This window comes from Episyrphus balteatus, chromosome 4 (genome assembly GCF_945859705.1).
Source record: "Episyrphus balteatus chromosome 4, idEpiBalt1.1, whole genome shotgun sequence".
NCBI lineage: Eukaryota > Metazoa > Arthropoda > Insecta > Diptera > Syrphidae > Episyrphus > Episyrphus balteatus.
The window spans coordinates 6,139,034-6,165,114 of NC_079137.1; the positions used below are offsets into that span (position 1 = coordinate 6,139,034).

The 26,081-nt window shown below is 31.9% G+C and overlaps 4 protein-coding genes and 1 long non-coding RNA gene across 5 annotated transcripts in view; 2 read left to right on the forward strand and 3 right to left on the reverse strand.

The window, feature by feature from the left end:
• Nucleotides 1–1,881: 1,881 nt before the first annotated feature.
• On the reverse strand, nt 1,882–5,982 carry LOC129920234 (MAPK regulated corepressor interacting protein 2). The gene is made up of 3 exons (XM_056001493.1): nt 5,844–5,982; nt 2,192–2,333; nt 1,882–2,075 (listed from the first exon to the last, which is right to left on the reverse strand). The coding sequence occupies exons 1-3, from the start codon at nt 5,858–5,860 to the stop codon at nt 1,932–1,934; spliced, it is 303 nt and encodes a 100-aa protein (XP_055857468.1). The 5' UTR covers nt 5,861–5,982; the 3' UTR covers nt 1,882–1,931.
• The window catches only part of LOC129920232 (RIP-like protein), a 30,821-nt gene continuing 10,636 nt past the window's right edge, over nt 5,897–26,081 (reverse strand). The window contains exon 6 of the mRNA XM_056001491.1: nt 5,897–6,361. Within this exon, the coding sequence (XP_055857466.1) occupies nt 6,343–6,361 (19 nt within the window). The 3' untranslated portion in view covers nt 5,897–6,342. The remainder of the gene's footprint in view (nt 6,362–26,081) is intronic.
• On the forward strand, nt 7,064–8,653 carry LOC129920233 (cytoplasmic dynein 1 intermediate chain-like). Its single transcript, XM_056001492.1, has 5 exons — nt 7,064–7,379; nt 7,435–7,718; nt 7,775–8,132; nt 8,191–8,351; nt 8,413–8,653. Exons 3-5 carry the CDS (start codon nt 7,964–7,966, stop codon nt 8,512–8,514), a joined length of 432 nt encoding a protein of 143 aa, XP_055857467.1. The 5' UTR covers nt 7,064–7,379; nt 7,435–7,718; nt 7,775–7,963; the 3' UTR covers nt 8,515–8,653.
• LOC129920235 (uncharacterized) lies at nt 8,900–10,354 on the reverse strand. Its single transcript, XR_008773213.1, has 4 exons — nt 10,096–10,354; nt 9,945–10,015; nt 9,341–9,893; nt 8,900–9,256 (listed from the first exon to the last, which is right to left on the reverse strand). It is a non-coding gene; the product is annotated as an uncharacterized LOC129920235 (long non-coding RNA).
• Nucleotides 12,730–25,034, forward strand: LOC129920230 (DNA topoisomerase 2). The gene is made up of 5 exons (XM_056001487.1): nt 12,730–12,979; nt 17,412–21,449; nt 21,516–21,641; nt 21,709–21,948; nt 24,178–25,034. The coding sequence occupies exons 2-5, from the start codon at nt 17,424–17,426 to the stop codon at nt 24,241–24,243; spliced, it is 4,458 nt and encodes a 1,485-aa protein (XP_055857462.1). The 5' UTR covers nt 12,730–12,979; nt 17,412–17,423; the 3' UTR covers nt 24,244–25,034.

Sequence of the window (26,081 nt, forward strand, 5' to 3'; positions counted from 1 at the left end):
ATTCAGACATCTTCTGAAAGTGTTTTACTTGCTCAGAAGAGAAATCCTTTTCAAGATCTACTCAAAAGCACTAATACATAAATACTCAAACTTCAAACCAAATTTCCTGATGCATAGTAAAAAATGAAGCAAATGTAATTTGTGTCTTTTTAAAATAAAACTAATTCTTATTTTTTCACGCTACAGGAACCCACCTATAGCACCCTCAGCAATTATTCGTAGATTCGCACTGACATTAAGTTCGAGTAAAAGTGATCATATTGGCCACGATAATTTTATTGGATTTTATTCGAACAGACATTTTTGGTCATCATACTCGTAAACACATAAGCTCGAACATTTTAAATTGTGTTGAATCTGTCTGAGAGCGATTTCTGCGAGTAACTATTCATTGTTCGTAAACAATACTGGATTCGTTTAGTACTCTGGTGAGCATCTAGGAATGCATTTTGTTTATGTTTTTCAATGGAAATATAGAACTTTGAAAAACGCTACTAGTTAATGTTAAGAATTCTTACTTTAATAAATTAAATAATTATAATAATGAAAGTTTCTAATAATTTATTTTTTCATTATCTGGGACGCTTTGCAAAATCTCCTTCGTTTTTTTACCAGTTTTCTTTAGTTTTTGGGTAAGGATGTTTTTTTAACCATGAAGTAAAAAAAAAAATTTTTAAAAAAGTTTAAGCTTCTGTCCCATGTTATTTTGCTTTTAATCTACGGCATCTTGTAAGAGGTAAATAAATAATTTCTTTTATATGTATAACAGAATAACAGAGGTATCTTTGCATGTAGATAAACTTACAATTTAAAAATCAATTTTCTTTTTTTTTAAATAAATTACAATTCATTAATTTACTTACTTACAGTAAGTAATGTTATAGCATTTTCACATTTCAAATTAATTCTTCGAATACTTCCATAGAGCCTTTACTCGTCCATTCTTCTTTTATGCAAAAGTTTCTCGGCTCTTCGCCATAAGGCACTGGAACAAATTTATATTCCTTTCTTCTGAGTCTACCACTGTAGACAGTTAAACCAATATCTTGATCAACTCAAAGTTATACATACTTATAAACAGTCACCTCCTCAACTAATACTAAATCTACGATAAAAGTAAAATTTCGTAGGTTATAGCAAGTTTTTCACTAATAAATCATGTTTGTGTTTCTCTGAAATCTCAGAAACAAAAACTGTTCTTCTTTCTACATATTTTTAAATATTGTGTTTTTTTTTTTTTTTCTTTAATTTTATTGTTATTATTTTTTATTGTTTATCACTAATTTGAAAATATATATTTTATATTATTATTTTTTAGCATAAACACGAATACTTATGATTATTATTCATAGGGTATAAAATTTTTGTTTCTGAACATTTTTCTCCAATTTAAAATAAAAGTCCAATTTGTGTAAATATTTTAGTGTGAACAAAGAATTACAAAATTTGGGATAGAAATTTTTAAAAACGAAAAAAAAAATACAATACAATATTATAAAATTTTTGCTAAGGACAGCTTTCAATTTTTCAAAAAGACTAAAAAAAGAACAAAAGATACAAATCTCATTTAAAGGAGAGCGAGAGAACAAATCATACAAAATGACAAAAAATACAAATTTAAAGAAAATTGTGGTTAAATTGGAATTTCTTCGTGTAGTTCCTTGGCAGCAAATTTTTTTTCTTAAGTTTCTTTTTTCTAATTAAATAGATCGACATCCCTTTTCGGAAAATTGAATTACATAATATTATATGCGAGTGTCGATTCATTGTTTACAGTTTTTTATATCTGTTCTTTTCTTTTATCGAGTTTTTAAACTGCCTAATTATTATTATTTTTTTTTTGTTTAAAACGTTCGTTTGTTAAATTTTGTTGTTACTAAGTTTTTGTTTTTTTTTTTTAAATAATTATTATTTAATAATATTTCAAATTATTATTGATGTCCATGGGAAACGTGGATATTTTGAACGAGACGTTGGCCCCAATATTCTTCTAAATCGAAAGGTTTGAAATTTTTTAATTGATCAGATTCATTTCTATAGATGACAGGAGCTCCATGTGGTCCTTGTTCATTCACCTGCAAAAATACGAAAAACGTAAGAATTATGTCATAGAAACACTATCTTCCCACTCCCAAAAAGTGGCTTCAAGTATGAAAAATAATTTATAATTAGAAGCATTTAGAAAACTCACTTTGTGCCATGCTTCTTTGATATAGCGAATCAATTCATCATGCTGAGTGAGAGGTTCTCTAGTTGGTATCGATGAACTTGTTCTGCCATCATTATTCGAAGGTGAATTTATCGTTTGTCCTTGGCGTCTAATGTATGTGTATCTAAAAGAAGACGATATTTATTGAATAAGGTAGTTGCAAATACGTAATTAAGTGAATGCGAGTACAGTGGATCTTCGCTAACTTCACCATACGATGACTTTAACAATCTAATAACTTGAATTAGGGCATTCGTTATTTAAGAGTTTTGCGATTAACAAGTGGAATAACTATTTCAAAATAATAAAAAACATTTTGACGCTAGATGGCGCCCACCATGGTTAACTTTTGTTATCATTTGAAGTATGAATACGGGGTCATTTTATTTAATATAGCTTTGAAGCAGAAGAATCTTCGTAATAAATATAAATATTAAATTCGAAGTGACATCATCATTTTTAAAATGTCTGCTAAAGAGGGTAATCAAATTGAATGTGGAAAACTGAAAAATATGGTTATGATTGATGAAATTTCAATTCAATGTAGTGAAAAAGCGAACAAGTTTAATAACTATTTTAATAGGATTCGTAAAATAAATGCCTCGATACCTATGTTCCCTTTGTCCCACCTGATTTTTAGACATTTTAACTTAAATGCGTCATTTAACTTGTAATCGCTCCATCTATTCACTGCGTCGATCCTAATCCTCCATCTGTTAGCTAGCAGCCTTATATATCAATATCCGTTGCATGAGTTTCCAAAAGTTTACACGAGTTTTCAAAATTTTGAAGCCGTTTTTATCAAAACTACAATTTTGCAGATTCGTGGTTTTGGCTTTGTGCCCACGATATGTAAGTATAAATTCTGTTTTTGCTTGCATTTTTTGTAATGAAAGATCTCTTTACACTTAAATAACAAGAAAGATCTGTGCAGACTTAACAAAGAGATGGATCTTCAATCGATTTTTTTTTTTTTTTGTCAGCGCGCACTAAAGGGGTTTTGGTTACCCTTATATATGTACTAACACAGAGCTAGCATTAGGAAAAAAGGGAAGGGTTTATAGTATAAGGATTTTCAAAACATTTTGTTCGCGTTTTCGACGCGTTTCAGACTCCTTTTGACGGGTTTTGGAAGCATTTTGGAAGCGTTTCAGACGTGTTTTAGACGTGTTTAAGACGTGTTTCAGAAGCGTTTTGGACGCGTTTCTGAAGCATTTTCGACGCGTTTCAGACGCTTATTGGACGCGTTTTGGACGCGTTTCGGAAGCGTTTTGGACGAGTTTCGGAAGCGTTTTAGACGCGTTTTGACGCCTTTTGGACGCGTTTCTGAAGCGTTTTGGACACGTTTCGGAAGCATTTTCGACGCGTTTCAGACGCTTTTTGGACGCGTTACGGAAGCGTTTTGGACGCGTTTGGGAAGCGTTTTCGACGCGTTTCGGGCGCGTTTTGGACGCGTTTCAGAAGCGTTTCAGACGCGTTTTGGACGCGTTTCTGACGCGTTTTGGACGCGTTTCTGAAGCTTTTTGGACACGTTTCGGAAGCATTTTCGACGCGTTTCAGACGCTTTTTGGACGCGTTACGGAAGCGTTTGGGAAGCGTTTTCGACGCGTTTCGGGCGCGTTTTGGACGCGTTTCAGACGCGTTTTGGAAGCGTTTCTGACGCGTTTTGGACGCGTTTAAGACGCGTTTTGGACGCGTTTAAGACGCGTTTTGGACGCGTTTAAGACGCGTTTTGGACGCGTTTCGGAAGCGTTTTGGACGCGTTTCAGACACGTTTTGGACTCGTTTCGAAAGCGTTTTCGACGCGTTTTGGACGCGTTTTCGACACGTTTCGTTTCGTTTTGGCATTCCACACGCTTTTTGGACGCGTTTCAGAAGCATTTTGGACGTGTTTTGGACACGTTTTGGACTCGTTTCGAAAGCGTTTTTGGCGCGTTTAGGACGCGTTTCAGAATCGTTTTCGGCTCGTTTGGGACGTGTTTTGGACGCGTTTCTGACGCGTTTTTTTAATTGCAATCAGAAGATAGTTTTAGGGTGAGGAGTATTAGGACAAATGCTGTTTTCCATTCACTCGGAACGAGACCAGTAGAGTATGAAAAAGCTTTCGAAATGGTTTTGCCAGCGTGGAAGAACATCTCTTTACAACGATGGGAGGGATACTATCCGGGCAAGACCCTTGTCACTTTGAGAGTACAAAAAAAAAAATGGGTCCCATACAACTGTTTACTATTTCAAGTGAAGGGGGGAAGTCATGAGACTTTCGGGTAAAGTAGAATTATCATCCAATTGCCTGCCGAGAAGGTTAGCTTTCTCGAGAGAACTAACACAACGCGTGCCATTGTAAACGAGTGTTGGAACTGAAGATGAAGTAGAGTTTTTAATGTTTTTTTTACAAATTACCAACAATTTTTACTACCTGATCATTTGTTATTGCTTTTTTTAAGGATTTTTATATGAACAGATTTCATACAGTTAAGAAAAATATGGAAACTTTACACCCGAACGACATAACTTCATTTTTCAAATTTTCAAATGGACAAGATGAAGTTAAATTCAATGTAAAACAGTGCAATGCAGTGATAGTTTATAAACCACCAAATGACGATATCTTACAAAAATCACTTTAACAAGACAAACTAAGGACAAGCAAAAATCAATGACTTTATTGTTATTGTAACATGATAGGTATCTACTCTATTGAGACCCTAAGCTCACTGTAAAAAAAAAAAATCAAAACTCTAGGTGTGCGTCCTTAATGGAAAGTCGCCCCGAAAACTACTCTGTTTGATATTAATCTGAACATTTGTAATTTTGGGTGACAAAATATGTAACAAAAACTCATTTGTATCTTATTTGCTAGGAAAAATTTCGAAAGCAAAAGTGAAAAACGACACATAACTTCATTTTCCAAATGTTCATCAATTTCATTTTCAGATCGAAAAGATGCTGTTAAATTAAATTTAAAATAGTGCAATGCAGTGACAGTTTATATATAAAGAACCAGCAAATAAATGAATAACATAAGTCACTTCAACCAGAGAAACTAAGGACAAGCAAAAATCTATGAATTCATTGTTATTGTAACATGATACCTACCAAAAAAAAAAAGATGTTATGAATAACAACCTTGAGACATTTTTAAAAGGATTAAAATGCAGAAGTATTCAGTCGACTTCAATTCCATAAAACTGCATTCTAAAATAGGTAAAAGTTAAGACTATTTAGGTGTCAACTTCCCGTGCAAAAAGAAGTTAACTTAAAACAATTAGACTATGTAACTTACAGTCTAATTATTTATTTTTTTGAAAAAAAAAAAAAGAAAATGCTTACACATCGTGACAGATTAATTGGACAAGTTTAAATCGATATTTTGTTGTTATTTGATTTCTTCTTTGAGACTATCTATAGGACAGGTAAGAAAAGTGGGTTATTGGATTGCAAGCAAACTAAAGAAAGCCCTTGGCCCCGTAGGCAAATCTCTTAAAAAAATAATTAAACAAAAAACTGTTTACGATCGATATGAAAACAAAATATATATTTCTTTTATCAAACCAAAACAAAGAAAAAAATAACTCTGAAATAACAAAAAAAAAAAGTTGAAAAAAATAGAATTCTATTGAAGAATGCAACTCACCCGTTGTTTCGGTCCATGATTGATTTGAGTCTTTCGTAATCTGAATACGAGGATTGTTTTTTTTTTGATAAAATTGGAAAAGGATTGGTTTTCCAGTTATGTTATATTTTGTTGTTGCCAAAGAACAAAGAAGGCGCGGGGATTTTTTAGATTTGCAAGTTTTTTCTTTCTTTTTTTTTTGTGAAGAAAAAAAAACTACTTCCACACGATAAAGAAAACAACAACAGCAAACTTAATTATTTTTTACTTTTTTTCTCACACAGCAGCTAGCAAGCAAAAAAACTACGATAGAAAGTTTGTGCAACTTTTCATAGCTCTCAATCAATTTAATAATGGCTGGTTTTTATTTTGTGTGTAATTTAAATTTCTATGTAGATTTAGATTACATTGACCTCTCTGTGGTATAGTTTTTGAAATTTTTTTACTTTTACTGCTGCCAGTCAAGTTTTAGTAGATTTGGAGAAGATTTTTTTCTTTTTTTCTTTTCTGCTTGTGAAAGCTAAACCACAGCGAGAATATAGCAAAAGAAGAAAGATAACGAAGGAACGACACACAAAAAAAATAAAAATTTAAAAAAGTTGTGTGTGTTTTTTTTTTATATTAATTTTGACATAAAAACTTAAATTTACTGCATTGGTGTTGTCTCGTTCGGCATAAGGTATAATTTTATGTAGTGTGAATGAAATGGAAAGTATAGTCGGAAAGGGAATATAAAACAAAACAAATGAAAATTGCAGTTAATTTTGATTTTTTTGTTATTACTTGTGAGAAGAAGAGGGGATAGAGAGATAATGAAGAAGAGCCGAAAGCCGCAAGTGCTGCCATTACTATATTTTCTTGGGCTCAGTACGCATAACTTTAAAAAAAAAACACTGTCGTTAAGCCTAGTACGCTGCTGAAGCGAAAAGAAATTTTACAAAAGGTGTGTTTTCTTGTTTATCTATATAGATTTTGTGCAAAAAAACGACATCGAGATTTTTGAAATTAAAACAATTTACGTGTTAAAAACAACAAAAACTTTATCTGTATAGATTTTTGAAAAATCCAGATAATTATCCAGATTTTACTTTCTCTCGATAAAAACAGTAGTGCCAAGATACTTTATTTGTTGTGTTCATACAAAAGGTGTGTTTTTTTGTTTATCTATATAGATTTTGTGCAAAAAAACGACATCGAGATTTTGGAATCCGTGTTAAAATTTGGCAGCACTGAACATTTACTTTGACAACTGTCTGTCAAAAAGTTTGCTTTTGCTTTTTTATTTAAAAAATTAAAATTTAATAAAACAAAGCTCTAAACAAAATGAGAGAAAAAAAAAAAACAAACAAAAAAAATCGTAGAATTGTTCCTGTTTTACCTATGCTTACTTATGATGCCCAAGGAGATGACGAACAGAGATCGCTGCCACACATCGACAATGGGTTCCATTCCAAACTACCACCAGGAATTCTACCACATGGTTTGCCCACTATGAAGGAAGTTGCATCAGCCATAACACCACTTGAACACAAAAAAGAACCTGAAGAGAAAAATAAAGTAAGTGAATTTTTTCTCTCCTCTCTTTACATTAATTTAACATTTGTGCTTTCAGTTAAGGAACTATCGGAAGAACAAAAACAGATGATCATCTTGTCGGCGGACTTTCAAAGGTTTGTTTTACCCGCTGGACGTGTCTTCGAAAGGGCTCTATCTGAGAATGTCGACATCTACACCGAATACATTGGAGGTGGTGATAGGAGTCAAACGATGAGAGGACACATGCTAGGTTGTCATTGAATCGAGATTTCCACGAAGACCGATGGTCTAAGAATCGATGCGTCACTTCAATGGATTGGCCAACACATTTTGGTTGTTGTTTCATATCACAATCATGAGGTTTGCATTTGTATTTTTTTCTACGATTCTATCTAAAACCCACTAAATTTTTTAAGGAGAGTCACAATGAACCAGATGGTGTTGTAATGGTCTGGAACACAAAATATAAAAAACAAACACCCGAAGATGTATTCCATTGTCAAAGTGCCGTTATGTCAACATGCTTTGCTAAACCAGCAGAGCACCTCTAAGTGCAACTGCACATACGCATCCAGTGTATTGTTTGCAAATGGTTGGCACACAGAATGCAGACAATGTGTTATCGATCTCATCCGATGGCAAGCTTTGCTCATGGAGATACACTGGAATTGCAGCCACGGCAATCGAACCCAATTGCTATCAGTTGCATGTCCTTTCCATCGAATGAGATTAACAATCTGGTTATGGGTAGTGAAGATGGCAATGTTTATTATGGTAAAAGTTTGTTGTGATTTTTCATTTGCTTATAAATAAATTGTTGTTTCTACTCAAGCTTATCGACATGGAATACGTTCGGGTGTGTCTGAAGTCTATGAGAAACATTTGGGTCCAGTGACGGGAATATCAACTCATCCAAATCAATCTACAACAGATTTTGGTGATTTGTTTCTTACATCGTCCATTGATTGGACAATAAAGTTATGGAGTCTTAAGGTGAAATTTAATATCTACTATAACGACCAATATGTATTACATTTTTTGTATTTACTTGTAGGACACTAAACCATTATATTCATTTGAAGAAAATTCAAATTATGTTATGGTCTCCAATTCATCCCGCCTTGTTCGCTTCTGTCGACGGCAGTGGTCGCCTTGATTTATGGAATACCGAAGTGCCCTCGGCATCGGTGATTGTTTTTTTTTTTGTTTTGTGTATGTATGATAATGAAAATTAGTAAAAGAGTATTTACTGAGTAGGTACCTACTTATGAAAAAAAAAAAAAACATGAAACAAAAATGTTAAATAAATATATAGGTAAATTTTGTCAAAAGCTGAGTAATTCTTTCTTTGAGTATGTTTTTTATTTCTAAAAACTAATACAAAGTTATGTGTTGAATTTTTTATGGAAACATTTTGTAAGTCTGATGTAAAAGTGCAGTTCCGAGATTATGCAGTGAGGCGCGCACAAATTTGTTCATTTAATTTTCATATCGGATTGGAAACTTGTCAGATAAATCTTAATGAGAAAAAGCAAAACGGATTACGTTTTAATTTTGCAATTTGCAATTTAATAATAAAATAACTTATTTCTAAGATACATTTAAAATTTTGATGGCACAAAGGGGGTCTAACGTTAAATAATAATGACAAAGTTATAAAATATAAACAAATATAATACATGGATAAACTTAGTTTAAAAAGTCTGCCGTACTCGAGTTGTTCAGACCCGGATGTCCAGTTGTAGGGTTGGTTAAGTTGGGTTGGGAATCCATGTGTTTTGCCTTAATTCCTCCCTCTGCATAACTGTTTAGGAGGGGAAAGCAATTGCGAAGAAGATTCATGCAGATTTTCTCGGGAGCTCGATGGGGGCTTTAGACCCATTTGTAGAAGACATGTCCTACAGAAACAAAACGACATCAATGCAGGCAGAGTACATAAGGAATATATCGAACCAAAAAAGGAGAATCAATAAAAATATTACCTGCAACCAATTGGGGAGCTAAATGATGCTCTGAAACAATTACCACTTTCAACATGCCATTTGTTTCCACACTTCACTTATCATGCACATGTCGTCCAAGTTTGAACGCAGTGAAGCGATCTCTTATGAAATGGTTTTTCATCAACGGGAGCTGAAGGATTTTTGGGTGTTGAATGAGCTGCATAATGCAATGTTAGGATTGTCTTGCTTGTTGCTGTCTGCTGTTTGGGATGAAAAGTGTTTCCTGGGGGAATATGTGTCGGGAGGTATGTTTGTATTTGCTTTTCTTCGCAGCGCACGCATACATGACGTGTATCATTTTAAAAATGTAAGAGACTGTTTTTGTGGTGGGCATTCTAACGATGCAATTTATTAACAACAAGAGCTTTGTTATCATTTATTCATGTTGATCGTCTAAGAATAGACGTTTTCGCAAACGAGCGCGCATTCCAAGAGCATTTGACATTACATTTTGGCTGTGAGGGTTGAAGGTACCGACACGATTAAGACCCAAGCGCATAGTACACAGAATTCTTCTTTTGTGAAATAATTCCTAGAAAAAAAGATTAATACGCTAGTTCATTGTAAGAATAAATTGATTTACTTTCCATCTCCTTTTCAGGTTTTTTTCTTTAATTTTGGGGAAGATATCGCACTCTTGCAAACACGTGAATCCTAAAATTATTAAATTAAAAAAAAAACCAAAGTTTATCGTACAATTTTCATCTTTTTCCAAAAAATATGCTTATACTTACATTGATTTGTGTTGTTTGTTATTCCTAATTGAATTCAATTTTAAATATTAAATTTTTTTTTGTCATATATCTGTCAACTGCAGCTGTCGTTTATTGGAATCTGACATTTAATAAGTGTAATGTACCTTGGCAGTACTGTTTTCTATCGAGAGAAAGTAAAATCTGGATAATTATCTGGATTTTTCAAAAATCTATACAGATAAAGTTTTTGTTGTAATTAACACGTAAATTGTTTTCATTTCAAAAATCTCGATGTCGTTTTTTTGCACAAAATCTATATAGATAAACAAAAAAACACACCTAAAATTATCTGAAAATATTAACAAAAAAAAAAAAAGCGGAGAAAACGAGGTTTGAAAAAAACTCTCATAGAAAAAAATAATCAAAAATTTGTTTGACATGGTTGCATTTAAATGTTAATATCTCGAGATATACGCAATGCACTTTTCAGATAAAAGTCTTAAATGGATCCTGATAAGATTGTTGAACAGATATGTATATAAAATTACCAAAGTTTTTTCGAAAAATTAGAAATAAAAATAAAAAAGTTTTCACATTTGATTTTAAAAAAATCGAAAAAAAATTCAATATGGCTACCTTCAAACGCTTATAACACAAAAACGACGCAACTAATGTTAATGGTCTTAAAATGTAGCTAAGAATATACAGATAATTTTTGTTTTTTTGTGAAAAAACAATTTTTTTGAATCCAAAATGGATGCCATGGCCATATGAAAATTTTTGTTTGCATCCAACATGGATGTAATCGCCTTCCCACTTCGGAGTTAAAATTAAAAAAAAAAAACAAAAGCAACATTTTTGACAGACAGCTGCCAAAGTATATGTACAGTGGTGCCAAATGTTTGCATGGATTTCAAAAATCCCGATGTCGCTTTTTTGCACAAAATCTATATAGATAAACAAAAAAACACACCTATTATTCCATTAGTATTTAGTCTATCTATTAATAATAATTTCAAAATTATATAATTTTTTTACCACACCCAGGAATCGAACTTCGTATCTGCTTGGTGGCAGTCCACCACTCTACCCACTCGGCTATCCTAGTATATTCATTAATGAAATCAAAAACTTAATCAGTTCAAATAGCAGAAATGTTAAAACAAAAAATGTCCGAACCAAATTATTCAATGTCAAAACCAAAAAGTGTCCCAGCTAGATTATTCAATATCAAAACCAAAATCAAATACTAAACTTGGTAATTTCTTTAAAACTTCTATAAATTCATTAAGAAGGCCTTTCCGAAAACAAGCTTTTTTGGTTTAAGTTTCTTTAACAGTATTTAAACAACTTATTAGAAGTTGTTAAACAAGTTCAAACTTGTATAAGCAATTAGATTCTGAAGCAAGCTCAATACAAGCTGTATAAAAAGTAGAACCGGTAATATCTCAAATTATAGAAGCTGTTGTGCTAGTTGGGATAGTAAATATTGAAGCATGAATGATGTTTTTTTTTTCCTCCACCTTTGCTTCTTCTTTTTTCCATTTTTTATAATTTAATTCTTTGTTTTGTTCAGGTTAATTAAACGATCTATTGTAAAAAAATAAAATTTTACATTTGTAAAAAGTTTAATAGATCGTGAACGCCCCTCTTCTTATCTATAGTAAATATTGAAGCATGAATGATGTTTTTTTTTCCTTCACCGTTGCTTCTTCTTTTTTTCATTTTTTATAATTTAATTCTTTGTTTTGTTCGGGTTAATTAATTTTCACTAATTATTTTACATCAAAAGAAACTAAATTACGGGACATGAGTAGCGACAACCATTATAAACAGAATAAAAAAGACAAACTGTTTATCATGGGCGACGCGACACGGTGAGTTGCCATCTGTCAAAAATAATTTTACTCCATTGTATTTTTATTTTGCAATAGGGTTAGGGTATAGCAAAATTGCAAGACCATTGTAAAATTTCAATCCATATATTTTGTTGTTGTAGTGTGTAAGATTTTACACAAGACCAGTTGCATCGGATCGTGAATACCCCTAAAATTTTACATTTTTACTAGGCCTGTTGCACCAGATCGTGAATACCCCTATTAATTTGCTCAGGCGACGAAATTAAATTTTTTTTTAATTTATTTAATACACAAACCTCATTGGGCATATCGCCAACAGCATTAAATAGCAGGCGTTTTTGGTTTGTAATTATTAGGGGTATTCAGGATCCGCTGCAACAAAAAGGTGTAAAATTGCTAAATTTTGTTTTTCGACTACTACAACTACAACAAACAAATTTTGCACCATTGTATTAAAATGAGCTTATTATTACTTTTCTTGTAGGTACCTACATGATTTTACTTTTTTTGTATGCATACGGACCATTGATAAACAAAGCTTATTTTTAAATTTGTACATAAATTCTTTTTCCCAATATTTATTTTACTTTTTGTACTTTTTTAAAAAGTGGCCAATGTAGTAAGGCCTTAAGAAGTTCCAACAATTTTATTTCATCAAATCAAACTAACTTTTTTACTTTTTTCTTCTTTGAAAACATAGATGTCACTACTAACAAAAAAAAATCAACTTTCGTTCAATTTCGTTGAAAATCAACGAATGGCACTTCCATTTTGAGATTTTGGCATCTTTGAAATTTTGTTTAGTCGTCGGCTTTGCAACGGACGAAGCCTGCACTAATAAATTTTGTTTGCAAATTTCGTTCGATTTTAATGTGAAACAATAATTACACAAAATAAAAAATACTTTACACCTTAAAAAATACACAAAATAATAAATATTAACCAAGACTGAAAACTCCCATACAACAAATAATATTGTCCAAATAATTTGTCTCATTCTGCGTTTGCAAAAAGTTGCAAAAAAGTGCTTTGGAAGTGATTTTTTTTATTCCCAAGAAAAAAAGGTAAGTAAGTACCTATGTACCTACATAACTATTTCGATTATTGTAATTTATTTTATAGAAATGAAAAAAAAAAAAAAAAATGTCAAGAAATCACAAAATGGCGCAAATAGTTTTTACTTTTTATCTCGAAAAGTATTTTTATTGAATTGTAGTTTTTGCTAAAAAAGTCTGCATTATTATTTCTTTTTTATTTTGTTACAATTGAAGTGAAAAAAATTTCAAGGTAAAGGAGACAACTTGTGCAAAGTGATCTTGAATAATCACTTTAGTCTGTGAAAGTCAATTTAAGCCCGATCTATTAGCTTTTAGCCCTTTTTGAGGCACTTTTTCGCAAATGCATATTAGACAGCGGCAAAGTGTATCTACATCGAATTGAGAGTTAACCTATCTTCCAAGAAATTGGATTGCGCGGGACGTGTGCCGGCGTCCAAGCGTGTTCTTTGTAACGAAAAAAATGTAAATTAATGCACAAATGTAGTCTGTTATCTTATTTATATTTTTGAGAACCGAATTTCGATTGAAATTACAAATTAAAAATATGGGCAAGTTAAGATGAACAAAACTTATAAGGGACGCTCTGTCATTCGTAGTCAATAGCCTGGCAAATCAGTTTATTGATAAGGTGGCCATATTTCTTTATGCAAATACAGAATTATGTAGTTAGTTCTATTTTCTTGTTAACAAGATAGATAATTGTATTGAATACTAGTTTTTTGTATCACAAAAAATTCAATGGTTATTGTTGATGACAAATTTTTTTGTTATTAGCCTTCTGCCATTCTAGATGCATTGAGATAACAAAACATCGTGCAACTGTACCAAATGACAGAACAGCTGGGGTATTTTTTTTTTTTTTTGCTTTGGGTTAGATTTTTTAGCTGAACTGCACCTGGAATGCAGTGTAGAGTATATTTCTAGGTATCCAGGTACAAACTTAAAAAGGAAAAAAAAAGTAAAAGTTATGCATTTTTGAAATCACGAAACGAGTGAGGTAGGTAGTTAGAATTTAGAAAATGTAGAAAATTGCTTTCAAAATGCATGATTTTTAGAATTGTACTGTGGTGACCTTGAAATTTGGAGACCAAAACGTAGTTTCTCAGAAAATGCGAATGAATTTTTTTAGCATTGATCCACTTATTTTTATAGGAAAGAGTTGCTATAAATGTATGTTTTATATACCAAATGAAAGAAAAAAAAAGCTTATTTTTATTTCATAAATAAACTAATAATTGAAGATTGTTTAGGATGACATTTTTTGAAATTTTGGTTTTTTTTCTCACAGATCTAGACATAACTTAAATTGCTGTTCAATCAGAACTACTAAGGCCCAATTTATTGACTTTCCATTTAATTTAAAATCGTCATTAAAAAAGGGAATTTTAAAATTAAAAACAAAATTCATTTATTCAGTCTCTTTTAAGGATTTTTTTGAAGTTTTCAATAACTAATTGATCATTAAATTTAAAAGACTTTTTAGTTAAAAATGCCGAATTCGACCTTTTAAGAGGGATTTTTAGCGCAAATGGAGGTTTTAAACAGAATTTCTATTTATTCACTCTCCATTAGCGTCAAATGCAATTTCATTTATTATGTCTGTTTAATGAAAAAAATCTAGGACATAACAGAACAGAGCAACACAAAGTTTGTTAATACTGTTAGAACAAGAAAGAACAGAAAAGTTCAACTTCGTATTTAACAAGATTGACAGTTGTCTCTATCAGCTGCAAAGTTTTTAATTCAAAATCATTTCTTGAAATAATTTTTTACTAAAATAAATGATTTACTAGCTCTTTTTATATTCCCGTATTTTTTTTTTTTTTTTTTTTTTTTTGTTATTAATCAGAAACTCTTGTTCGCAAACTCTCAAGTTGACAAACTTGAGAGTTGACTTTAACTCGAGAGTTAAAACAAAAGTTGAGAATCTATTTTGTTCACTATTTTTTTTCTTAACTCTCGAGTTTGAAAAACAAAAGTTGGCAAACTTTCAGTTTTGAAAATATCCTTGGGATATTTGTGACAGTAAACACAAAAACTGTCAGTTTATAATCATATTTTGAATGTTTTACGTCATGTATACAATTGGATAGAAGTGAAATTATTCAAGCCTTTGCCCCATTGGGAGTGATCTTAAACAGAAACTTGAAAAAAAACTCAAGAAAAAAACTACAAAATTATATACTTTAAGATCCATAACACCAGAAAAATAAAATTAGTTTTGTCTAAAACAGAATGCTTTAATTTGAAGGTTTTAATAAAAATACATAATAAAATATACAATGCAATTCTTTCTCTTTTATTTTACGTTTTATTTTTTAATGAATTTGTTCTTTATTCGTTAACACAATGACTACCAACAAAATTTTGACAGAAAAATTAAAAAAAAAAATTATTTTAAAGCAAACTCTCAAGTTTGGTTGCCTAACTTCTACTTTTTCGGGAAGTTGAGAAAACTGGAAGTTAATAAACTCTCGAGTTGAAAATGGAAAGTTAAAAATGTCAACTTTCAGTGAACAAAAGCCAATTTGGAAGTTGAAGATAAAAATCCTCAAGTTATGTTCAACTTCGAGTGAACAAAATGGCCCTTAAGAAATTCACTATTTAAAGTCTTATTTTCTATTATTTTTTTCACAATCAAACAAACAGCTGACAATTGACACTTTTCACTCACTTGCTCTACCCCAAAAGAAGGAGCAGAAAAACTTAAACTTTTCTTATCTTTCTCTTTCTTTAATCATTTTGCTACTGGAGTTATACTTTTAAATTTAGAGCACCGCAAAGTTTCTCATTTGCAGTTATTTCTCACATAATTCGGTTATTAAAAAAAAAAAAAAAAACACAATTTGCAGTGCTGTAACTCTGAAACTAGTATAACTTCCATAAGAAAATGATGTAGTGGAGAAAGAAAGAAAATTATAACTATTTGCAGAAAGGACCATGCAAATTTTGATTGATGTTACTAGAAACTCGTATAACTTGAAGAAAAAAAAACTAAGAGAGATTCTTCACAATTTTTATATGTAATTAATTCTGAATGAAAACTCCCGGGGAATTTCGTTCGGGAGAAGGGCTCCCAATCAAAAAGTTTATTAAAATTTTGGGCTTTTTTCACTTCTTCACCATTATTAAAGAAATCATATTATTCGAATTTTTCTATTCGGAGCATTTCTCCGAGAGTTTTCATTGAGAATCGGGCTGTATATCAATTACTCGAATAATCTCTTAAAAATATTGAGTATAATACTTCTTGTTATGATCAATGTAATGTAATAATGAAACAAATATTACAAAATTTAAGAAAAATGTTATTGTAAAAAAAGTTTATTAAATTTAAATTAAAATCAAGGGCTATTATTTATAAATGTTGTTTAACTTTAAACAACTGCTTAAATTTCAAAACTTAATAGTTTTCATTTCAGTTGAGATCCATGCAATTTTCTTGCAAAAGCACATTATGTAACTTTATTTCAATCATTCTTCAAACATCAGAACTCACGCTGATCTTATTAGTTTCATCGTTGTACACGTACACTTATTTTCATTTGTGAGATAGTCTAATTCTTCTTATCCGTCGCAAAAGCTTATGTATATACCCTTTGGTGAAGGTACATAACATTTTCCTGGGTGTTCTTCCAAAAAACTCAGTCTATGCCAAAACCTTGGTTTCGAATACCGTTTGAGCTCATAAACGAACTTTTTGCAGTGTAATCAAATAGATAATCCTGGCCTTCAGTCTTTTAATGGATACAAAATTGCGAAAACATGTTTGAACAAATTGTTCTTTATTATATTCCAACTTAATAAGGCCGATTATGTTTTTTTTTTAATACACAACTTTGGTAGTTACAGTTTTACATCTATAGACAATGAGCCTTAGATTAGGTTAATACATACAAAATTACTATAGAGTAGTGGTTATATTTTAAACGATTGTAATGTCATCGCTTTTCTAAAAATAAACTGCCAACTGTAGAGCTCATCAAACAATTAAAATAAAGTTTAATATCATTCATATATTTTATAGAAACTTATATCGAGATCTCCCTCCTTTAAAAAACTCACTCGATTTTGACGAAATTGATAATTTTTGAAAAGCAATACCTTAAACTTGAAAGTTGAAACCCAAATAAATGATTTGATGTTCTTATTATAGTAAATAATGTTATATGTGCCAAGGCCGTGATGTACAGTTTTTGCCAAATATATTCGTCTATAACCTTTAAAAGCTTAAAATCATAAGACTGAAAATTAACGAAAATGTTGTATTCGACACTCAAGTCCGAAAACTTAGGATGTTTATTGAGCCATAACTATAAACTTTCTGTTGAAGCAAGTTTTAATGTATAAGGTTACTGTATTATAGTGAATATTTATTGTTCACCTTAAACTATTCTTATGTCCAGATTTTCAATTGAAGCTTTTCTTTATTTTTCAGTCAATATCAATAATGCAGAACGGCAGCAGTGCCTCTCCCGCGGGAGGAGGTAAATCAGTTTCTATTGAAAAAATGTACCAAAAGAAGTCCCAATTGGAACATATTCTTCTTCGTCCCGACACTTATATCGGATCCGTCGAACACACCAAGGAGCTTATGTGGGTATACAATACCGAAACAAACAAAATGGTACAAAAAGAACTGTCCTTTGTTCCCGGTCTTTATAAAATCTACGATGAAATTCTTGTCAATGCCGCTGACAACAAGCAACGTGACAAGTCCATGTCAAGCATTAAAATCGACATCGATCAAGAGAAAAATACCATATCCATTTGGAATAACGGTCAAGGAATACCTGTTACAATGCATAAAGAAGAGAAAATGTATGTACCAACTATGATCTTTGGTCATTTGCTAACATCATCCAATTACAACGATGATGAGAAAAAAGTAACTGGTGGTCGTAATGGTTATGGAGCTAAACTATGCAACATCTTTAGTACTTCATTTACCCTAGAAACTGCCACCAAACAGTATAAGCGCTGTTTTAAACAAACTTGGGGTGCTAACATGACAAAGGCTTCCGAACCGAAAATCAAAGATTTCTCCGGCACTGACTTTACAAAAGTTACTTTCTCACCCGATCTGGCCAAGTTCAAAATGGAAAAATTGGACGATGATATTGTGGCATTAATGTCACGTAGAGCTTACGATATTGCAGCTGCCACAAAAGGTGTTTCAGTCTTTTTGAACGGAAACAAATTGCCAGTGAAGAACTTTAAGGACTACATTGACTTGTATGTCCATTCTGCCGATGAAACCGGTGCCCCAGTGAAAGTCATTCACGAGAATTGCGGTGAACGTTGGGAAGTTGCTGTTTGTGCCTCAGACCGTGGGTTCCAACAAGTTTCGTTTGTCAATTCAATTGCCACGACTAAAGGCGGACGTCATGTTGATCATGTCGTCGACAATGTCATCAAACAGTTGATTGAAACCCTCAAAAAGAAAAACAAGGGTGGCATTAATATTAAACCATTCCAAGTGCGATCTCATTTGTGGGTGTTTGTTAATTGTCTAATTGAAAACCCGACATTTGATTCGCAAACCAAGGAGAATATGACATTGCAACAAAAAAGCTTTGGCTCTAAATGTGTATTGTCTGAGAAATTTGTAAATAATATGACCAAGTCGGGTATTGTTGAAGCAGTCCTCACTTGGGCTAAATTCAAGGCCCAGACTGATCTTGCCAAAACAAGTGGCAAGAAAAGTAGCAAGATCAAGGGAATACCAAAATTGGAAGATGCCAATGAAGCTGCTTCCAAAAATGCTCATCTTTGCACACTCATTCTAACCGAGGGAGACTCAGCCAAGTCATTGGCTGTCTCTGGTCTTGGTGTTATTGGTAGAGATTTGTACGGAGTCTTCCCTCTGCGTGGTAAACTGCTCAATGTCCGTGAAGCCACACACAAGCAAATTCTAGAAAATGCCGAAATTAATAATTTAATTAAAATTGTCGGATTGCAGTATAAAAAGAAATACAACACAATCGATGATCTTAAATCATTGCGATATGGCAAAATTATGATTATGACTGATCAGGATCAGGATGGTTCGCATATCAAAGGTCTCTTGATTAATTTCATTCACACCAATTGGCCGGAATTACTTCGTTTGCCATTCCTTGAAGAATTCATTACCCCCATTGTCAAAGCCACAAAGAAAGATGACGAATTGAGTTTCTATTCGTTGCCAGAGTTTGAAGAATGGAAGAATGATACACCTAATAGTAATACATACAATATAAAATACTACAAAGGTTTGGGTACTTCGACCTCTAAGGAGGCGAAAGAATACTTCCAGGATATGGAAAAACATCGAATTTTGTTCAGATATGAAGGACAAATCGATGATGACAATATTGTGATGGCTTTCTCTAAAAAATGTATTGAAAATCGTAAAGATTGGCTTCGCAATCACATGGACGAATGTAAGAGAAGGAAATTGTTGGGTTTGCCTGAGAAATACCTTTATACCAAAGGTACCAAGAGTATATCCTACAATGAGTTTATTAATTTAGAATTGGTTCTCTTCTCGAATGCGGACAATGTTCGATCGATTCCATCGATTGTAGATGGCTTCAAGCCTGGTCAGCGTAAAGTTATGTTTACTTGTTTCAAACGTAACGATAAGAGAGAAGTTAAAGTTGCTCAATTATCAGGTTCAGTTGCTGAAATGTCAGCCTACCATCACGGAGAGGTTTCTCTGCAAATGACCATTGTTAATTTGGCCCAGAATTATGTTGGTTCAAATAATATAAATCTCCTTGAACCACGTGGTCAATTCGGTACGAGATTAGCTGGTGGAAAGGATCACGCTAGCGCTCGTTATATTTTCACAATTCTATCTCCATTAGCTCGTTTGATATTCCATCCTGCCGATGATCCATTATTGCAATATGAAATCGATGATAATCAAAAAATCGAACCAGTTTGGTATATTCCAATTATTCCAATGGTTTTGGTTAATGGAGCTGATGGTATTGGTACCGGTTGGTCAACTAAAATTCCTAATTACAATCCACGTGATTTGATTGCGAATATCCGACGTATGCTTAATAAAGATGAACCCAAGGCAATGCATCCATATTATAAGAATTTCAAAGGTGTCATTGATTATGTCTCAGACAATCGTTATGTCATGGCTGGAAACGTTCAAGTTGTTCAAGGAAATAAGGTTGAAATTACTGAATTGCCAGTTGGAACATGGACTCAGAACTACAAAGAGAATACCTTGGAGCCGTTGCTTCATGGAACCGATAAAATTAAAGCTGTCATTTCGGATTACAAAGAATATCACACTGATTCAACTGTGAAATTTGTCATTACATTTGCTCCAGGTGAATTTGATCGATTGTACGAAGAATCTGGTGGATTCCATCGAGTATTCAAATTAACATCAAGTATATCTTGCAATCAAATGCATGGTTTCGATCATGTTAATTGCCTGAGAAGATTTCCAACTCCTGTCGATATTATGAAAGAGTATTTCCCTCTTCGTCTTGAGTATTATCAAAAACGTAAAGATTATCTTGTTGGTCAATTGACTGCCCAGGCTGATCGTCTTACCGATCAGGCTCGTTTTATTCTTGAGAAGTGCGAGCGAACGATTGTGGTTGAAAATAAGAAACGTAAGGCAATGATTGATGAACTTATCAAACGAGGCTATAAACCCGATCCAGTTAAGGAATGGCAACAACGTATTAAAGCGGATCAGGAGGAGGAACCAGAAGATGATGAAGGAGGAGAAGAGGAAGCTGAAACAACTTCAGTAAAGAAGGAAAAGCAGAAAAATGTTGATCCAGAGAAAGCATTCCAGAAATTGACTGATGTAAAGAAATTCGATTATCTTTTGGGTATGTCAATGTGGATGTTAACAGATGAACGAAAGAATGAATTGCTTAAGCAACGTGATCAGAAGTTAGCTGAATTATCTGCACTTAAGGCTAAAACTATTGAAATGTTGTGGCTCGATGATTTGGATGATTTGGAGAAAAAAATGGAAGAAGTCGAAGAGAAGGAACGTCTCGAAGAACTTGGTTTGAATAAGAAAACTGCAAAGGCTGCAGCCAGTAAGGCGAAGGCGTCTGCTCAAGCTATGAAGAAACGAGGAGCTGCAAAATCTGGCAAAGAAGATATATTCCCCGATCCGAGTGGTGTTAAAGTCAAATTCACAATGACTGCTGAAATTTTGAAGAAGTATGAACAAGCTTCGAAAGCTGCCGAAAAAGGACCGAAAAAAGTAGCTGTTAAAAAGGAGAAAGGTGCCGGCGGTGATGCTTCGACAACAGGAGAAGGTTTAGAAGAAGAGGTTGATGAGTTTGATGCTTTAATTGAGGGGAAACCAGCAGTTGCTAAAGTGGCTGCTGTTAAAAAGGAGGTTGTGAAGAAAGAGCCTGTGGCAAAGAAACCTGCTGCAGCGAAGAAAAAAACTGATGGATTGAAGCAGTCCAAATTGAGCTTTGATAAGCCAAAGAAGGGTGTAAGTAAAAAACAAACAAAAGAAATAGGCAAATATGTTAATTATATTTTTTTTTTGTTTAATTAGCGTAAGAAGAAAATAACATCTGATGATGAAGATGAGATACAAGAAATTGACAGCGATCCAGAAATAACCGTGAACACTAAGGTTACACCAAGAGCCGATAGGCCTGGTCGTAGACAAGCTGCACAGGTAAAATACAATATTTTAAGAATAAAAGTTTGAATAATATTTTATTTTTATTGAATTTTTTTTGTAGAAAGTAAATTATTCTGGTCTACTTGATTCCGATGATGAAAATAATGAAAGTGATGGCGAAGTAGTTCTTTACGACAATAAAGCAGTCACAGAAGAAGATCATAGAGTAGAATTGCTGTCGGATGATGATCAAAGTATGAAATCGGAATCTGCTGGAGAAGCCTCATCTCCTATTAAACCTGCACCGACTAAAAGGCCAAGGAAAAAGGCTTCAAGTGACAGTGATGAGGATTCAAAATCTGTAAGTTGTATAATTTATTCAAAGTAGTTTTTTTTTTTTTTTGTACTGAGTTAAAGGGTATGGGTAGAGCGGTTGTCTTTAAAAATAGAAAAGGATTGCACCTAAGCGAATGGCGAATGTTGATATAGGGTTTAAATTTAAATAATGTTACCTTAGGCGCAGTTTTCCAATAATGATTAAAGACCAAGGAAACTCACGAAGCTATTTTGCTATCAGTAGATGCAGCTGTCCAGCTGAAAGAACATATTTTAGTAGTTAACTAGGGTTTAAAATTATTCTTACATTAAAAAAAAACTTTGTTTGCTTATTTGATGAAACAGTGGTACCCCGTGGTACGATGGACTATAACGCCAGAGTTTTGGGTTCGATTCCCAGAGTCCACCACCTAAATTAAAAAGATTTTCTTTAGGGTAAATGCCTCTCGCGAGGAAGAAATGGACAAAGCCTCCAAGAGTATCATTGTCATGAAAGAGTACATCTCTGCTTAGCCGTTCGGACTCGGCCGTAAGATGTATTTCCCTTCTATTCTTGCAAATTAAATACACGCACACAAGAGTGGTTGAGAGTTGCCTTGCTTCTCCTTCGTGAGGTGTCGCACGTATACTACTTGCCGTGCCACAAATATGATGGCACTATTAGCGTTCCCGCTGTTACCTCCAGACAGGCCTTGAAGAATATTAACTTTTAATGCGTAGTTTTTTAACTAACGACGCACAGTGGGGCCATATTCCCGATTTTTGGAAATAACCTTCTAGAAGTCGAATTATTGAAGTTTGGTATCATCGAATGACAACATCGTTTTTGTCGTAAAACCAGCACGTCAAAAGTTGTATCTTAATTAATGCTCAAAAGACAAACTCATTGCTAATGAAGTTGGATTTCGTACTGCTATGGGCTGTAAACGGTATTTTTTTCTGGCTATGGGCTTTTTAATTCAAATATAATTTTTATTATTTTCATATATTTTCTTCGTTATGGGCTTTTTTTATTGAAAATATCCTTATTTACAAAATTAAAATAAATGCTCAAAATAGAAAAAAAAATTACGTTTTCACAGAATTATTTCTTTTGAATTTGCTTAAAAAAAAATTAGTAGCTTCAAACAAAGTAAGTGAAAACTCCTGAAATTATAAAATCAGTAAAAAAAAGTTCATAGCGAAAGTAATGATTTTTGGAAATTCAATAATAAATGAAACATTTTGCAATAATGGATACTGTTTCTCATCAACCGTATTTTACCATTATTGGTGTAAACATTAGTCAAAATCTTTTTAATAAATCTTCAGCGAGCTATTCTATTTTTAGAGAAAAGCCATCCAAATTAATGATTTGGTTAAATTAGGTTTGAAAATATCTAACGTAAAAAAACCTTAGAGAATAACAACAGCTACAAAATTGAAGCAAACACAAAGGAACGAATCAAGAGATGAGATTAAAATTGAATAGGGACTTCTAGTTTATGTGATTAAATCTGGTACAAAGAACGCGGAAATACTGTTCGTAGATTTTTCGCAGATCCTGATCTTCTAAAACAAACAGAGTCGATGTTAATTTGATAAATTTTGCTGTATTTGGTTCATTAAAAGCTGCGTTCCTTTGGAAATATTTATCTACTTTTTAGTACTTAAAACTACTTTGAACTACTTTTGCTATATTGAAAAAGTAGTTCAAAGCAGCTTTAAGTACTAAAAAGTAGATAAATATTTTCAAAGGAAATGAATTTGAAATGAAATACTAGACAAATCTAATTATTTAGAATAATAACTCGGCAAAAACTAGGGAAATCGACTTTTACGATTGACATCTGATTTAATTTACCAAGATTTCTAGTCTTATCGCAGTCGATAGTAACGTTCTGATCACGTTTATCATTGGAAGAAAAAAAAACCCATTTTAATAGTCTCTAGGTCTATAAATTAAAAAAAAAAAACAATCTCGTTTAGTTCGATTGGGAGCCCTTCTCCCGAACACATTTCCCCAATATCAAATGGCAGAAAATTGACAAAATTAAAAAAAAAAAATGATCGATTTTCACATGTTACGCATTAGGCTACTGTTATTTCTTATAAATAAAACATAAAGTTTTGTATGGTTATACTCGGTTTGTTTATACTCATCAATCAACTCATCAAAATTCTGCATTTCCATCTTAAAAGTTATAAGTACTTCATATGTATATCATAAAATTAAATCAAAAATACTTAATAATTATTTCTTATTTATTTACAGAAAAATAAAAAGAAGAAGAAGATTGTGGTCTCCGACTCTGACAACAGCGATTCAGACTTTGCATAAAAGCAAAAATTAAATTTAATAATAATAGTACGAGTATATATTTATTTCGATTATTATTAAGAAATGTATTTTTGGCAATTATTGTTGTCATCTTATCAATCATTTACTCCATTCAAAATATTGGAAAACTACATTAATATTGGCTTAAGATAAATCATCGAGGAGAATTTAAAAAAAGGAAAACAAAACAAAAAAACTGGCACTTTTATTCACAGAGAGAAACAAAAACTCAATTTTCATCGTAGATTAAAATTCTTTATAAATGTAGTTAAAAATTACAAATCTTAATTAATTAATATGTTTAACAATGAGTAGAATTATATATTTTAAATGTTTATTTTTTTTAGCGTTCTACATGTTTTAAATAAGACTTGAGTGTTTTATTTTATAATGTTAGGGATTTTAATTTTTTGCGTTTTGATTTTTTTTTTGTTTTTGTTTCAATCAATGTTGCATTTTTGCTTTTAATGCAAAAGAACTAATAGAATTTGCTTATATTTTTTGTTTTTACTTTTTTATTTATTCTTTTTTTTTTCAAAACAAACTGTATGATGGCAAACTCATTGTTAACATTTTAATGTTTGGAAGGCGATTTTGTCTGAGTTCTACAAATTAATGTAGACAAAACAAAAACAAACAAAAAATATATCAAATAAATTAATTATTGCCAGATGAATTTATATACATTTGTACTGTTTGCTCTGATATTCTTTGTACATATTATAATAGATATTAAACACAATTACACTTACATTGTCGTAGTAAAATAAATATTAAAAAAAAATTATATATTTTTGTTGTTTTTAATTTTGGCTAATCGGAAGAAAAATTTGGCGAAAAAGTTATTGCGCCTTTAAAAAGCGATTTAGCGTTTTAAAAATGATTGTCAGTTGTCACATCATTTTCTTTATATCGACTGGAATACCACGATGGCTGAATTCATAAACGCATCACTGCTTTCGGGCTCACTGTATTTAGCCTCCCGGAATTTTTATTTTTGGTATTTTCAAATTATTTTTAGTTCAAATTCGATTTTCGAAATTTGTTCTTCATTGTTCGATTACTAAAATGTTTTGTTCGTTATTTGTTTATTAATAAATAATTAAATAAATTTTCATCTTAAAGTTAGCCGCCATAAATAGAAATTCGTACTTTTTACTAATATTTTGTATTTTCAAAAGATTTTTAATTTTAATTTATTTTTCGCAGTTTCTTCTTCATTGTTCGTTAATTATATTTTGTTCGTTATTTGTTTATTAAAAACAATTATATAATTTTTATCCTGAAGTTAGCCTCCTTGCCTTTATGTAGAAAAACGTACTTATTACCAATATTTTTCTTAAATTAATTTGCCAATTCACATGTTGATCTTGTAAGTATGCAATGTTTTTTCTTATACATTAGGAACGTTGTGTACACATTGATGATCACATTGTTTATGTGATTTGGCAATGATATTTATTAAAAATATTAAATAACTAATAAATTAGTTATAACTATGATCGAACGATTGTCAAAACGGATAATTATAAAAAATAAATCGATATTAGGAGGGCTAACTTCAAAATACAAATTATTCAATTTGCATTTAAAAAAAAAACATAAAGAACAAAAGATTTGAATAAAAAAACAATGAAGAACAAACTACGAACAAAAAATTATAACTAAAAAGGTTTGAAAACACGAAAAAAATCCGGACGGCTAAATGCAGTTAGCCTTTTGCTCTGGAACTTGGGTCTATTAAATAGGCTATTGGAGGGCAAAAATCATTTAAAAACATATACATGTACATGTATTTGAATTTTCAAAAACAAATTCTATTTTTTTTTTCTAAACTT